Below are 15,578 nucleotides of genomic sequence, written 5' to 3' on the forward strand. Positions count from 1 at the left end.
CCTTTCCTTCCCTACCTCTCGGTGGTTTGACTCGTTTCCGGACAGCCCTGGTGGCAACGGCGTGCCGCCATTGGCTGCCAGCGCGGGGGCGGGGCCAAACGCCATTGCGGGGGCGGGGTTATGCTAAGCATAGCGTTCTGCCGCCTCGCGATTGGTCCACGAGGAGGAGGGGCGGGGCGGCAGCGGTTGGGATGCGACGGGGCGGGGCGTGCTGAAGGGGCGGTATCGCCCCGCGCGGTGAGGGGAGGGGCCTGGCGGCGTCCCGCGGCAGCCGGCGCCGGGGGGAACACGTGTCCCGGCCCGCGGGGCCCGGGGGCAGCCGGCACCGGGGCTACGGGGGAGCTGGAACCGGCCGCTGCGGGAGCCGTGCCCGGCAGGCCCGTGCTGCAGCCCTGGGGCAACGAGGGGCCGTGCGCGCTGAGGCCCCTCGGGCCGGCACCAGGACACCCCGGTGTGACGCTTTATGGTGCCCCCCCCTCCGGCGCCACGGGCCCCGGTCCTGCTGTCCCGCCTCAGCCGCAAGCACCAAGGCCGCGGGCTTGGCCGAGCGCGGGAGCCGCCGGCCTTGACCTCCCGGCGTTCCCGCCTCAAGCCCCGCGGCGGGGCCGCGCCGCGGGCCGCTACATAAGCCCCGGCCTGCCGCCGCCGCCCGGTTGCGCGCCATGGCCGCCGTGGGGGGCCGGTGCTGGGCCCGGGGGAAGGGCTGCGGCGGGCCGGGGGGCAGCGCCTGGCGCGGCCTGACGCCCCCCCTGCCCTCAGCGTCCCCGGGGCTCCAGCGGCGGCTGTCCTCGGCCGCTCCCGCGCCGCGCCTCTGCGTGGTGGGCAGCGGGCCCGCGGGCTTCTACACGGCTCAGCACGTCCTCAAGGTACCGGGGCGGGAGGGGGCGGCGGTGAGGGCCGGGGCCTGCCCGCTGGGGCTGCCGGCCTCCGAGGGGGGCGGGGAGGGGTGGGGTGGGCTCCCAGCCCCCCCAGCTAGCTCGGCGGCGTTGGGGGGCAGCCCAAGCCCCACGGAGGCCTCCTGGGCCCATTGGCCTGGGGTGGGTGCTGCTGCCCTGCCCCTGGGCCCTCGGGCCGGCCCCGGCCTCGCCAGGCTGCTGCCAGTTCAGCCCCAGCGATATTTTGAGAATCGTATAAACAACAGAGACCTGCCTCGCCCGGAGCTGTTGTCACCCAGTGGGTGACAGGGAGCGTGTGGGACCTGCTGTGCCTCCTCCCCCAGCTGAATTAAGGCCCTCGGGTGACCCTTCGCCTGGGGTCTGTAATCGCTCCCGCTTTGGGCAGTCGGGTCTGTGTTGGAAAATGAGATCCGAGCACAGAACTGGGCTGCTGGCACCGACCAGAGATGCAGCAGCTTAACCTCGTCATTAAACTGTGCTGTGTTGTCTCTGGTACGTGTTGGAAAATAGCTCTTACTAAGCCTCAGGGACAAATTTCAGGGCTGCTTAATCTCCGAAGAGGCTGACTCAAAATACAAGATAACAAAAGCCTTGCGGCAAAACATCTGTCTAAAGCTCCGACCCTGAGGTGACTCGGCTCAGGGGGAATCTCAGGGCATGGGCACCTCTGCCAGGGGCTGGCAGACAGCTTGGCAGGTCCACCAGCACCCAGGGTGCTGTGCTGGCTGCTTCCCAGCCAGTGTGGGGGCTCTTCCGTCAGCCCCCTGGGTGCTGGGGAGCCACCAGCTTAGTGTAGAAGAGGAACTGTGGGGTGGGCTGGAGGATGGAGCCCCCCATGAGATTGCTTGATGGTGTTTGCAGTCATGCTGTCTGCTACACCTTGCCATCTGAGCTGGCAGTAACAGATACAGCATCATCTTGTGCATAGAAGAGTCTGGAAGAGGCTGTTTCTGGCCTTGGTGCAGTGCTCCCTCCTGCCCTGCATTTCCCCCAGCAGCGGGTGAGCACTGCGTGTCCCTGCGGAGCTGCTGGGCTCACGTGGCCTTTCTGTCCTCATCCCTTAACCATGATTTCCTTCTCCTGCAGCACCACGGCGGGGCCCAAGTGGACATCTATGAGAAGCTGCCTGTTCCCTTTGGGCTCGTCCGTTTTGGGGTGGCCCCAGACCACCCCGAGGTGAAGGTGGGTTGCAGGCGAGGCAGTCGCTGTCCTTTGTGGTGCCTCAGGGCTTGCCGTGGTTTGGGGCCGTCACACTGGGGAGGTCCAAATCTCTGTGTCTGTGCTGAGACCCAGCCAGACCATGGCCAGGTGATATGGGATATCTGGTATTAGGGCTCTGGACAGCAGGTCAAAACCAGGGGCTTGTGATGGGAAGTGCTGCTCCTGGTGCTGGTGAGCGTGGCCTGCAGCACAGATGGGTTTCTTTGTACCAGGAAGCTTTATGCCAGCAGGATCTTGACAACTCGCTGCAGTTGCTGTTTGCCTCTGCTCAGTCCGTACCTATTCTGGGTGCCTGGGAGCACCCAGATCTGCTATTAGGGGTGATGGAGTTGGGCTGTCGGTGGCTGGGCAAGGAGAAGTTGAACCAAGTTGCTCTTTGAAATTTTCATTTGCCGTGGAGCAGGTGTGAGTTGTACCCAGGGGTGTCTGCTGTGTCTGAGCTGGGGTAGAGGTGGCTGGAGTGGTAGGACACAGGAGAACCAGGCACAGCAATATCTTGTGGTGGTTTCCTCTCATCCCTGGAGATCCTCAGACCAAAATGCCTGGATCCCGTTGAGCTGAGAGAGGAGGAGTGGACATAATGGATGTGGATTTGGGGCAGCATATCTGTCCTGTTACAAGGCTGAGTCTGGCTGGGGCTGCAGGGGAAAAGTGGTTGTTTTCCTGTGTGGCCCCAGTTGCTCAGACAAAAGGTTTTCGGCACCATCCTGCCCTGTGTTCTGTCTTGATGACGCAGGTTTCAGGAAGGGCTGAGATGAGAGGCTGGCAGAGGGGGTCTGGCAGGCAGCACCCTCAGTGGAAGAGGTTGTTTGGTGGAACTCCTTGCAAGCTTCACCTTTGGGAAGTTTTCTCCTACAGTAGGGTTTACTCAGAGGGGCTGAACGTATGGAAAGGGTCCTCTTTTCCCCAGGCGGGTGCAAAAAATGGGTTTCCCTTTCTGCAAAGGGTGTCGGAAAGAGCGCCAAGTCGCAGCTGTGCTTATCTTCCCCATGAATTATCTGGAGCCGTTGTTAGATAAGAGTCTCAGAATAACTGACTCGAAGAGGGGGTAAAGCATCTCAAGGCTGGGGTGTCAGGAATGGGGACCTGCTGACAGCAGCAGGCCTTGGCCCCAGCTGTGGCTTGAACATAACTCCCCGGTGCTTGTTTGATCTCACAGAACGTGATCAATGCCTTCACGCAGACAGCGCGCTCGGAGCGCTGTGCCTACTACGGAAATGTCACCGTGGGGAGGGACGTCATGGTGGCCGAGCTGCAGCAGGCTTACCACGCCGTGGTGCTGGTGGGTACCGTGCCTCAGAGCTGGGGCTGCCTGAGGTCCCCAGAAGTCACAGGGAAGGTCTGCAGGGTTGTTCCCTGCTGGGATCTTGGGAAGGGGGTTTGGATGAGGCATTTCTGGGTGCCTCTCCCGGCCTTGGGACAGCTCAGGTGCTATGGAGGCTTGTCTGAAGCCTTGCACGGAGCATGTGCTGGAGCGTGGCATCAGATGCAGCTCCCTGAAACCTCCCTGCAAGGGGCGGTGGTTGAGGAACCTCTTCCCCATGATGGGGGGGGTGGTCGATACCTATTTCAGCCTGACATGGATTTGTCTCTCCTGTTCAGTCCTTGGCTTGTTGTGCTCTGCCTTGGCCTGAGGAGCTCAAGTTTGGCCCTGGAGCCCTGGGGGATGGGGTGGAATGAAGCTCCTGTGCTCGGGCTGTGTTTAGCCCCAGCCCCTGGGAAGGGTTGGCAGCTGTGCAGGGTCCCCAGCAGCATCTGGAAGGGGAGATTTCTGTTTTGGTATCAAAGTCTGCACGCGGCGACATCTCTGACCATGCCTGCTCCCTCTTCAGAGTTATGGTGCTGAAGATAACCGGGTCCTGGGGATCCCAGGTGAGAACCTCTCCGGTGTTTATTCGGCCCGAGAGTTCGTGGGCTGGTACAACGGGCTACCCGAGAACCGGGATGTGAGTACAGCGGTGTGTTTTTGTGTGTTTCCCTGTCCTGCATCCCAATGCAGGCATTCAGCTCCAGATTAAGTCCTGAAAGGCCTGCAATTGGAAAAGATTAGCAGGCACCACGTTAAATCCTTCTTAGATGGTAGAAATGTGAACAATTTGCACATCAGTGAGAGCGGATTAGCTGGCTCTGTAGGTTGGCAGCACGTTTTGGCTGGGCCAGATGGGAACCTGGGGGGGTGATGCTCTGCTTTGGCCTGAGGAGGTTTTTTTGGTTAGAACGGCTCCTGTTCCCAGAGGTGCCATCCCAGGAAGAGAGGGATCGGGATCGGGATCGGCTGGGGTGCCCAGAGCAGCTGCCTTGCTGAGTCTGCTGGGGGAGGAGGCTGGTGTGGAATTTCCCCATCTGCATCTCCTCTTTTTGGGGAAAAGAGGGTTGAAAGGGAATTTGAGTGGTGGGAGCAGGTCTGGAGGGGTGGATATCATGGAGGCTGTGTGGATTTGCTCACAGCTGGGTCTTTGCCCACAGCTGAAGCCCAACCTGAGCTGTGAGACGGCGCTGATTCTGGGTCATGGCAATGTGGCGCTGGATATTGCCCGGATCCTCCTGTCCCCGCTGTGCCTCCTCAGGGTGAGTCACAGGGGTACTCCATGCCATGAAGGCAGCCTGGGGCCCAAATTCACTCCCTGCTGGGTGGGTGCTGGTTCCCACCCATCTCAGCAAAATTTCAGACTCTCCTGTCTTTGGGATCGTTCCCCAGGGAAGGCTGTTGCCTCTTGGGTGCACCCGTGGATTCTCGGTCCATAGGGCGTGATCCCAGGCTGTGTCTGTGCCGTGGGTAACACTGCAGAGCTCTCTGGGTTGCCTTGCTGATACCTAGAAAGCTGGGCACTGAGCTTCATCCCTTCCTTTCCTACAAGAAGCAAAGGAGGAGCTGCTTGCCCTTTCCCACCAAACTAGAAGTTTCTCCTATTGGGATTATCTTTTTCTGCTGTAGCTGGGGGCAGAAGCCTGGCTTCTGCTGGTAGCACTGGGCACACTGGTGGCTGGTGGCCCTTTCCTCCTCCTGCTGTGCTCCCCTATAGACAGCTGGGAGGTGGTGTGCACTAGCTGCTCTGTACAGCTGCTGCCCCAGACGCTGGCAGGAAAGGCCCTCCCTCCTGGAGAAACACTATGAGGTTTGTTACAGCTGTGCAACAACTTCCTGTAATAATATATAAATTAAATTTACAAACAAAACAACTTGGAGGCAGTGCCAACCAATGGCTAAAGCCAACTGGGAAGCAGTGCTGTGAAGGACACGGCACTGGAAATGAGTGCCAGGCTGTGCAGGCAGTTTCCTATTAAGAATATTGGTCTGAAATAGTTTATTCTGGTTACCTGGTGTCCCTTCTATTGTGTTTTCTCTGGAAAAAATCTTCTGATCTACACACACACATGTTTGAAACAGAGCATGGAGTCGCTGTGAGGTGCCAACTGTTGGTTGAGCCCTGGTGATGCTTGTGTTTGTGCTTGGAGCTGCCTGGGGTGGGTGGGCAGGCAGTGGTTTGAGCTGTGGTTTGCAGTGGGTTTCACCCAAATCCCTGCAGATCCTGAGCTGGGAAGTCACCCAACAGCATCTGCGGGCACCCCAAAATTAAGATCACTGGAAGGCTTTGCTCCATTAGCCCCAAGGTTAACTGCTTGGGTGGATCCCCCAAGGCAATCTCACGAGGTGCTGGCTCGTTACCTCTAGTGCATTATGGCCTTGGAAAATACATTCAGTGATGAGGGACCAGCTGTGCAAATAGCTCTGTGCAAAGGGAGATGACTTATTTTCCATCCTCGCCCAGGCTCTTTGCATGCAGAGCCTGCTTTTCTGCTGATTTTTCACCTTCAGAGGCTCTGCCTTCCCCCCAGATCTGCCCTCGTCCCATTCTCCTGTCTCTGTTTTGCAGAAGACAGACATCACTGACAGCTCCCTGGCAGCTCTCGCCTGCAGCAAGGTGAAGCGTGTCTGGCTGGTTGGGAGGAGGGGACCTCTCCAAGTTGCTTTCACTATCAAGGTACGGCTGAGGGTGCTGGAGGGCAGCTGTGTTTCCCACTGTGGAGCCCCAGGCTGCCTGTCCCTGGTGGGGAGAGGTGGTCTAGGGATGGGTGGGGGGGGACCCAGGCATCTTCCTTCCTGCACCCATATGCTGGCTCCTAGCCTGGACTGCTGGGGAAGGGGGCCTGGGGCTCTTGGATGGCCTCTCTGTGCTGGAAGTAACATCTTCCTGCCCGCAATTCCTAGGAGCTGCGGGAGATGATAAACCTGCCTGGTACCAGACCTGTCCTGAACCCTGCTGACTTCACAGGCCTCAAAAATGCTGTTAAAGGTGAGGGAAGTGTGCCATCCTTCTCCAGGCAGGGCCTCACCTTGACAGGCGAGTGTCCAGGAGTGATCTGGGAATGCTCAGAATGTGCATCAGAGAAATTCTTGCCCTGTGCTTAATGCATGATGTGAAAACTACGTGAGCATGGTGTGGCTTGTCCTCAGAGTGCTAGGAGACCATGAAGAGAAGGGAACAACTTGTTTCTCTTGTTTCTGCAGCTACTTTGCTGCTTGTGAGTGATACTTACGCTCGAGTGATAAGAGCAGGAGGTTCAGGAGGGCTGGGGGAACCTTGCAGGAGAGATCCCAAGGCTGTTGATTTAAGAGCTTACTGCAGAGCTCAAAAGAAAACACTGAATTTAGGGGTGTCCAGAGACTTGGTGTTCTCCACAGGCTGCTGCCTCTGAGTACCACTTAGACAGCAAAATCACAGGCTTTGATTTGTGTGTCCCACTGGCCCCAAGCCTCAAGAGGTCTTCTGGTCACTTTGACTTGCAGTTGGTCATCTCAAAGTTCTCGGACTCGCAGTGGCATGACAAACTCCAAATAGACGCCTGCTTACCAAACGGACACTGCCTTGACTTGGCCTTGGCTCTGTGCTGTCCCCCAGGGGGCTTTTGCCATGGTTCCTGTCCTGAAATTCTTTCTCTCTTCCTAGATGCTCCCAGGCCCAGGAAGCGACTGACTGAGCTGATGATCAAAACAGCCCTGGAGAAGCCTGAGGAGAAGACTATGGAGGCACAGGCAGCGGCACCCCGGGCGTGGGGTCTGAAGTTCCAGCGCAGCCCCCAGGAGGTGCTGGCCACTGCTGATGGGAGGCAGGCGAGGGGCATCCGCCTGGCCCTGACCCGGCTGGAGGTACGGGCTGGTGGCGAGGCTGGTATGGCCCTTGGGAATCTCTCCAAAGACAGCTTTGTGTTCCCTGGCTGCTTGGAGTGGCTGCTGGCAGGCTCTCGGGGAAGCCGGTATTACTGACGAGAACCTTTCCCCTTCGAAAGGGAGCTCTTTCCACACTGCGCTGCAGAGAGACCTTTAGCAAATACCCAGGGATCAAGGATGCCAAAGAGGACCAGAGGAGGCTGCTGCTCTGCATCTGGTGACCGGTGCTCAGCAGCCTCTTCCTCCCTCTCTCAGGGCTCGGGTGACTCTGCCAAAGCCGTCCCCACTGGAGATGTGGAGGAGCTGGAGTGTGGGCTGGTGCTCAGCAGCATCGGCTACCGGAGCCTGCCGCTGGACCCGGCGGTACCCTTCGACACCCAGCGTGGTGTTATCCCCAACAGCTCAGGCAGAGTGGAGGGTGTCCCAGGTCTGTATCCGCAGGGATGTGCGTGGGACATGCTGAGCACAGCTGGTGGGTCGGGGGCTTTGGAGTGGGAAGCTCCATTCACCAAGGGCACACATACAAGGTGGCTGCATGCCTCGGTCGGAGGGTGGAAGCTGAGGAAAAGAGCCATCTCTGTCAGGCGCTGAGACCTGGCCCGTTCCCAGCTCGTGTTAGGGGTGTCTGGTTTTATGCAGGGTGGTTTTACTGGGCCTTGGGGTCTGTTGCTAAAGCGATACAGCCCGTACGGCTGCTTAGTGCTGGTCTGCAGGTACACAGATCCCTGTGACAGCACTGTCGAAGGGCTGCACTCTTCCCACCACAGGGGTGGATGCTTCCACCACCCAGTGCTTGATGTGACACCCAGGGACAGGGCAAGGACTTGCAGCCAGGAGGGTCCATGGCCACGTGCTGGACCGAGCCTGGCTGCTCTGTGTGCCCGTGCAGGTCTGTACTGCAGCGGGTGGGTGAAGAGAGGACCCACAGGTGTGATCATCACCACCATGAATGACAGCTTTGACACGGCCCAGTCTGTGCTGGAGGATCTCAAGATGGGCGTGCTGGACGTGTCCGCCTCCAGAGAAGGCTTTGGGGCCGTGGAGAGCATCCTGCACAGCCGAGGTCAGTGGGAGGGGGTGTGAGCTGCTATAGCAGCTGGCGTGAAGGTGTGATGCAGCCCAGCTCCTCCTGGATCGGGGTGTCCTGGGGTAGAGAGTCCTGCAAGCCAGTTTTGGGAGCGGAGTCTGAACCATGGAAATGTGTTGTGCTGCCGTTGCATTGCTCCCAGGAAGAGCAGGACTTCAATTCTCTCAAACTCGGTGTCATTGCTAAGGTTAAGGACCGCTTTCGGGGAAGGGCCATTAAAAGCACAGACCTTGGATAAAGTGTCACCGTCAGCTGCCTAGACAGTGAACTGTTGCTCTTGAGTGATTTTCCTAGTAATCCTTCCAGGAAAGTTGGGGGCAAGATTAAAATGGCCAGGAGAGTAATTTGCTGTTGCTGTGTTTAAAGGCATTCATTTAAAGTGTGTGTGGTTTGCCTCTTAACTGCCTGAGGTTTAACAATGAGCTGGAAGCGTTTTGTCCCCTGAGGTGGTGCTGTGCTCGCTTCTGTTACGGCTCACAAAGGACTGGCTGACCGAGCCAACTGGAACCTGCCATCCCGCTCCTCATGGTGTTAAAAATTATTATTCCTTTGTGATTCTGAAGTTGGATGCTGTGTCAGGAAAGGGCAGGGTTTGCTGGCACATCAGGTCCCTGCTAATGGGGAGGTGAGGCTGAGCTCAGTTTTACTTAACAGTTAAGTTCTCTCTCCTGGCTCTCGCCATCACCACAGGGGTCCGTCCTGTTTCCTTCTCGGACTGGGAGAAGATAGATGCTGCTGAAGTGGCAAGAGGCAAAGCTGCTGGCAAACCCCGAGAGAAGATAGTGGATCCTCAGGAGATGCTGCAGCTGATCGGTCACTAAAGCAGCAGTGATGCATGGCACTGGTCCAGCTGGTACTATCCTGTGGCAATGCCAGCAGGTTACTGGGAGCACCAGCAGGTTACTGGGAGCGCAGGGTTTGTGCCCTGGGGCTGGTGGCCACTGGAGAGGTGTGTGACACTTTAACCTCTCCAGTTAATGATGAACTCTGGGTTCCCAAAGTGAATGTCTCAAAACATCTGAGGCTGCTGGCTGGCCCCGCATCTCTGCAGCTGGCTGCCGCTCCTGGGGGTGATTCTTGTCACTTGTGTCCTTCCAGCATTAATGCATTGGCTGGCGCGGGCAAGGGGAGATGTGCACCTGGCAGGGGTCTTGGCCAGGTGCTTTCCCCAGGACAAGTCACACACAGAAACTTCCTTGTGTCTTGCTGCGTCCCCTTTAAGCCTCCAGCCAAATGGTTGCCTTGTCATTTGTGCCCAAGCAGTCGTCTTTTAATAATAATTGTTTTTTAAATAAACCTTTCCAGGAAAGCTAAATTGGACCTACCACTTGAGTCTGGCTTCTTTGTCTGTGACTGCCTTAATCTCGGAGCGGCCAGGCAAGCACCGCGTCTCCTACCGACACATCCCAGGTCAAGGCAGCTCATCTTGCTTGTGAGCTCTAGGCAAGGGCATTCATTTGCGTTCTGCCTCCCACAGTTAGAACTCGGGCTCTGCCGGGGTTTATCTTGTGGGGTGGTTTGGGATAACGAGCGTGTAATTGCCTTGTTCCGGATCATGAGGTATCCTGTGTTCGCCGGTACCTGCCAGCACTGACTGGTGCAAGCAATGCCTTGAGCCCTTTCGCTTCATTCGCTGCTGGGGTTTTTTTTGGGTCTGTGTGTTTTGAAGCTTATTAAATGCTTCTTTTAGCCCAAATTGACTATGGTGACGGTGTCAGGTTTTAAGCCAGATTACAAGCCGTGAGCTGTAATCTCCTCTTTATCTGTGGCGCAGGGGCCGCGTCAGCGTGGCCCCCTCCCCTGGCCATCCTGCCACCCACGCTGTCCCCAGCCTCTGCAAGACTGCATCTGCTCCTCTGACCGGTGTAAATGGTGACAATGGCAGTTGCTGGTGGCTCTGGATTAGAAACGAATTAGGCTCCACGATGGAGGCAGAGGGTAAATTGGGCCAGGGCAGCCAGCAGGGGTTTGTATCTCCAACCTCCTTCGCCACTGAGCCCTCCCATGGTAAAGGGCTTGCCCACCGGGCACTGCACTCACCCCATCTCTGGCCCAACCTTAGGGAAGGCAGATCTTCAGCTTCTCTCTTCTCTTCCTTTCCCCCCCCCCCCTTCCTTTTCTATTTAAATCTCATTTGCAAACTCATTAAGAAACTCAGGAAATGTGATACTGGGAACTTGTACGCAAACGAGCAATAAAGCTTTTGTCGAACAGCTGCTTGTGTGATGTGGCTCTCGTTACATCTCGTGGCTGATGCAGTCCTAATGCTGAACTCTTGAGCAGGAGATTACATCAGCTCTGGCTTTGGAGGTGAATAAGCTCTTTGCAAAGAGGGGTGTGGAGGTGAGGGGGCTGTGCTCAGGGTGGGGAGCAGCCGTTTCGGTCGATAGCCCAGCCAGAAATGTGATGGCGAAGGGCTGGTTGTGGCTGCATCATATATGCAGGTATTGGGAGGAGATGAGCTGGCTCTTCCCCAGGTTTTTCTTCCACGTTGCCTTGAACGTTGATGTCAGGGTGGTTTTGTGGCCATGACAGAGGCTACCGTGCTTGTGCTGAGCGTGGCAAACGGTCCTTCCCAAAGTGGTGATGCTTCCAGGTAGTTTTGGGGCTGGGATAACAGATTAAGGGGAGCATCTTTCTTTGCTGCGCCTGGTGTCCTTGCTCAAGCCAGAACTTGGCCAAGGCCCCGGCGTTAATACTGGGCTGTGGGAAAGGTGTGGGATGATCAAGGTCAGCGAAGGGCGGGATGGGGGACTGAGCCTCATGGGCAGAGGCAGGATCGTTACGATAATGTAAATCTTTATTCGCTACCTCCAGCTCCCCCTTTGCTGCCTGCATCCCCAAGCCCCAGCCAGGTATCCAGCTGCCTCCCCCTTGCTGTCGTGTTCTCCATCCTCTCCAGGGACCAAAATGTGTCCGGCTTCCTTGTGAAGGTCCTTATCCCTGGTCGCCGTGTCGTTAGGTGGCGCTGGGAGGCCGGTAACGGGGAGCAAAGAGGGGCTGAGCGGGGATGGAGGGGTGACCTGGCACCCCCGGGGATGGAGGGAGGGGACCCAGCTCTCTTGGTGACCACAAAAGACCAGCAGGCTGGGGGGGCTCTGAGCGGGCTGGGGAGCCCTCGCAGGTTCCAGCTCACATTTGGGTTCTGCTTTTAGGCATGATTAACCTTGTCTTTACTGCAGGTATGTCCCCACCATGGTGGTCCGAGGGGCAAGGGGGGGCAGCCTGGCAGGGCAGCCACCCCCTCACCCTCCACTCTCCCAAGGAGGCGGAGGGGCAGCTCCAGAGCCATTTTCCACAGGGGATAAAGGAGCCGGGAAGGCAATGCTGTGAGTGACACCCGTCTGCTGTTGGAAGGAGGCCTGAAAGTCTTCACCGCCAGCTCTTAATGTGGACTTCCCTGCTCCAGTGAGTTATGGCTCAGCCTAGCTTTAATGAGGCTGCACAAAGCTGGTGGAGATCAGCATCTGGTGAGGGATGGCCTCGAGACCGGCCAGGCAAGGCTGCACAGGCCCCCTCCCGCAGCTCCCTGCGCCGTGCTTTCCTTGCCCTCGTGTGTGCTGCTCTGAAAGGCAGCCAGGCTGGTACAGAGGAGAGAGAGCTTGTCCTGGGGTGGGCTGGTTCGACAGTAAATGCTATTCAGTTGGGTCTTTGCAACCTCCTCCTGCTGCTTTATGCTGTTGTGCCTCAGTTTCCCTTGTCTGCAGAGCTGTGCAGGCTAGCTCTTCTCTGCCCTGGGGTGCTGCCTTGCATGGGCTGCCAGGAAGCTTGGAGTAATCCAGGGAAGAAGCAGGTCTGAGACACCTCAGAAGCTCCTGTTGATGCTGCATTTTGCAATTACACCTGGGAGGCAAGAGCAGAGGCTCTCGCTGGCTTTGCTAATAGGCAGCTTGCTGAACTTGGCCTTTCCAAATGAGCATTTAGAGCCATGAAGCAGGAGGTTACCTGTGCTCTGGAATAAGGGAATAACCAGCTTGAATCAGGCCTCTGGCCCTGCAGTGAAGAGCTGTGCTGTCATTTAAAAGCCAACTCACACGAACAGAAAAATAGTTGATAAAAGCTTCTCCACAGCGTGGCTAATATATAATTTTCCAGCCCCATCCCTGGAGTTAGCGCGGCCGCAGAGGCGGTGTCCGGCTTTATGCCGTCCCCTCACTGCATGAATCACTGAATTGCGGCATCCGCTGCCGGGAGCCTGGACGAGTCTGTCTGCGCCGGGGCTTCGTCGGGAACAGATGGCTCCAGAGAGTGCTGACTTCAGCGCTTTGGCCGAGCACAAGCATCGGTCCCTGCGTGTACCCTCCCTTCGCCGCTTGCTCTCCCGGGCACATCTTCTCATACTTCATGTGTTCTTCTCTCTAGATCCAGCACTAGCCCTGGGCAGGGATGGCGAACGGGTTTGGATACCAACCTCTGGGGTCACTGGAGTGGGTTACCCAGACAACTGCTTCCCTCCTGGCACAACATCACCCCTTCTCCGAAAGGACCCCGAGCACATCCTTGGCTCCAGACCCACCAGCAGCTCACGGTTTCCATGTCCAACCTTCCCCAGGCTCTGCGCTCGCCGAAGTCTTGCCTGCGGTCAGAGGACTGTGCTGGGGCAGGCGCTGCTGGGGGTCCCGCAGCAGCAGCAGGGTGGCTTTCTCTTCACTTGGGGTGAATTACTTTGGAAATCGGGGCTGCAAGAATCCATCTCCCAAGGCCAGGAGGGGAGCAGAGGTGAAGGAGATGTAAACTCCAGCAGCTGCTTTCTAGGAGCTATTTAGGGATCTGACAGCGGCAAATAAAGTTATTGGAGGGCAAGGGCTGGTTAACTCCCCAGAAAGATATGATTTCCTCCCTTCCTGGGAAATTTCCATTTTCAACTCCCGGGCTTTGGCTGCCTCATCCCCAACCTCAGGGGCAGTCCTGCAGGCACATGCCACCCCAGGACGAGGAATGAAACCATCCCTGTTTATTTCAGCCGCTTTAATGACTGTGAGGGTGGGACTGGGTGGCAGTGGAGCGGAGCTGTGCTGGATCCATGCCATGCGTGCACCGTGCACAGCACCATCCCTGTGGCCTTGCTCTGCTTTCTGCCTCAATTGCTTTTGTGGCTGCTGGGACCCAAGATGCTGCCCAGCTCTGTGTGGCTATTTCAGCACCAAAGCCCTGAATGCCCTTATGGGATGGAGCAGACCTGGGGGGTGCGGATGGTGCCTGGGGGTGGCCCCAGGAGCTGAAGGCAGCATGGGGAAGGTGGGACAAGGCGAGGTGGGTGCCCAGGAGCAGGAGCGGCTGGGCTCAGACCTTCTTAATTTTTGGCCAGACGTCTGGGAGTTGGCAGCCGATGGGCAGGTCCGGGATGGGTGCAGGTCTGGGGTGGGTGCAGGTCTGGGGCTTAATCTCAGATGTCACAAGTGTCACCTGCAAGACTCAGCTCTGGCAGAGGGACCTGTGGGCATGGTGCTGTTTGCCCTGTCCGGTGTCGGATGCCGTTAGTGGGATGCAGACACCCTTGGGGACAGCCCAAGCGGGCCGTGTCACCCAGCTGGCCACCTGCCCTTCCAGGGCCAGCTCTAGCTTTGTGCTGGCAGTGCACAGATCCAGGTCCTCTCCTTCCCAAACTCCTGGTTTAGGATGCACCAAGTTAAAAACCTTTGGCCAAATTTCTCCTTCAGTTAGGAGGCTGACGGCGGGGGCTTGCCCTGCAGAACTGGAGATATTAAAGACACTGGCTCGAGCTGCGATGCTGCCTCATCTGTGGGTGCGCCTTGGGGGTGGATGTTTTGGATAGGGGCCTGGGAGCTGATGGGCTCCCGTTGACCCTGCAGGGCAGGGGGGCCTAAACAGAGGGGGTTGGGGTGGGATGCACCGTGTGGGGCTTTACCGCAGCGTGGGCTGGAAGATGTTGGTGGGCTTGCAGCGGGATGCAAGGAGCCTGCGTAGAGTCTGAGGCACTTCTCGGACACTGGTGTTGGGCTGGATGGGTTAGTGCAAAGCTGGACTAACATCCCTCCCGACACAGTCCTCCCACGTCCCCCTCTCTCCCCTGGCCTCTTCCCTGCAGGAGGTGGCTGCACACCAGGAGCTGTCAGAGCACGGCGCCTTGCATTTATCAACCTGCTTTCAGAGCTTTCTGCAAGAAAAGATGCTGGGAAAAGGTAACAGGGTGATGGAGAAGCTGGCTGAGGTCCCTCTTGGGCTGTGCCATGGGTGAGGGACTCACTGGGATGCTGAGGGTCCCGTGCCAGGGTACCACCCCAGCTGTCTGGAGCGGGGCATGAAGGAGGGGGAAGGCAGCTTTGTGCTTTTGTTATCCCTGCCCAGCCCAGAAAGCCGGGCAAAGAGGGCACAGCATCTCCGGAGAGGGTGGCACCGAGGGGCTGGGGAAGTCAGAGGTTTCCAACCAGGAGGAAAAGTCCAGTTGCGCCTCCAGGGATTGTGGGCTTCATCCCGGGTGCTGTTGGTGCTTCTCTTTCAATCCAAACCTCTGCATCCATCGGGGCAGTTGTTTTGAACGTAAAAAGGTCTTTTGTTGTTTAAATGCTCAAATAAGGTGTTTTGATGGTTGCAGAACAGCTCCCCCAGAAAACTGTTGTGGGTTTTGTTTTTGAACTGCGAGGAGGAGCCAGAGCCGCGGGCCAGGGGTTTGGCTGGGTTTGACTCCTAAGGGAGAGGAGTCGGGGGGGGGGGGGTGGGGGGGGTGGGGGGGGGGGGGTGGGGGGTGGGGAGGGAGCGGGCATGCGTGTCACCACCGGTAGTGACCCTTCACTGCTTCTCCCCACTGCAGACACCCTCCAGCTGTGCACCGGACCTGGGTTTGTCTGTTTGTTCCACGTGTGGGTTTTGGGCTGTGATGGAGGTTAAATGTCCCAGGGGATGCTGGAGGGTCATGGGTGTGATGGAGGAGCTGGGTATTGTCCCCGGGGGGTTGCTGCTGCCCCCTTGTCCCACCTGGGTGCTGGTGGCTCTGCTGAGAAATATGTTCCCTATGAAGCATCACTGGGGCTGAAATAGGTGTGAGCCCAGACTCCCTAAGGGATCTAGCCCGGGGAGCAGCTGGTCCTGGGAAGGGTGACTCGGGGGCACTGAGGGTACAGGAGCCACCCAGGGTTTCTGTGGCAGCTCCAGGGGACCAGATCCCTGGAAAGCTGGTCCCCAGGTCCAGTCACACCCGACCATGGATGGGAGGACCTGTTGCTAACCCTTACATCTCCTATCC

General features: G+C 57.8%; 1 protein-coding gene across 1 annotated transcript; it reads left to right on the top strand.

Annotated features, from left to right (window-relative positions):
- Positions 1-252: 252 nt before the first annotated feature.
- On the top strand, positions 253-9,694 carry FDXR (ferredoxin reductase). The gene is made up of 11 exons (XM_055797259.1): positions 253-866; positions 1,983-2,078; positions 3,277-3,399; positions 3,950-4,063; positions 4,584-4,685; positions 5,993-6,100; positions 6,328-6,412; positions 7,067-7,266; positions 7,543-7,714; positions 8,177-8,350; positions 9,065-9,694. Exons 1-11 carry the CDS (start codon positions 663-665, stop codon positions 9,193-9,195), a joined length of 1,509 nt encoding a protein of 502 aa, XP_055653234.1. The 5' UTR covers positions 253-662; the 3' UTR covers positions 9,196-9,694.
- The last annotated feature ends 5,884 nt before the right edge of the window (positions 9,695-15,578 follow it).

Source organism: Falco peregrinus, chromosome 2, assembly GCF_023634155.1.
Source record: "Falco peregrinus isolate bFalPer1 chromosome 2, bFalPer1.pri, whole genome shotgun sequence".
NCBI lineage: Eukaryota > Metazoa > Chordata > Aves > Falconiformes > Falconidae > Falco > Falco peregrinus.

Coding starts and splice junctions, on each gene's coding strand:
- FDXR (XM_055797259.1), top strand. CDS start 663: ATGGCCGCCGTGGGGGGCCGGTGCTGGGCCCGGGGGAAGGGCTGCGGC. Junction 3,400..3,949: donor CTTACCACGCCGTGGTGCTG/GTGGGTACCGTG, acceptor CTCCCTCTTCAG/AGTTATGGTGCTGAAGATAA. Junction 8,351..9,064: donor GAGCATCCTGCACAGCCGAG/GTCAGTGGGAGG, acceptor CCATCACCACAG/GGGTCCGTCCTGTTTCCTTC.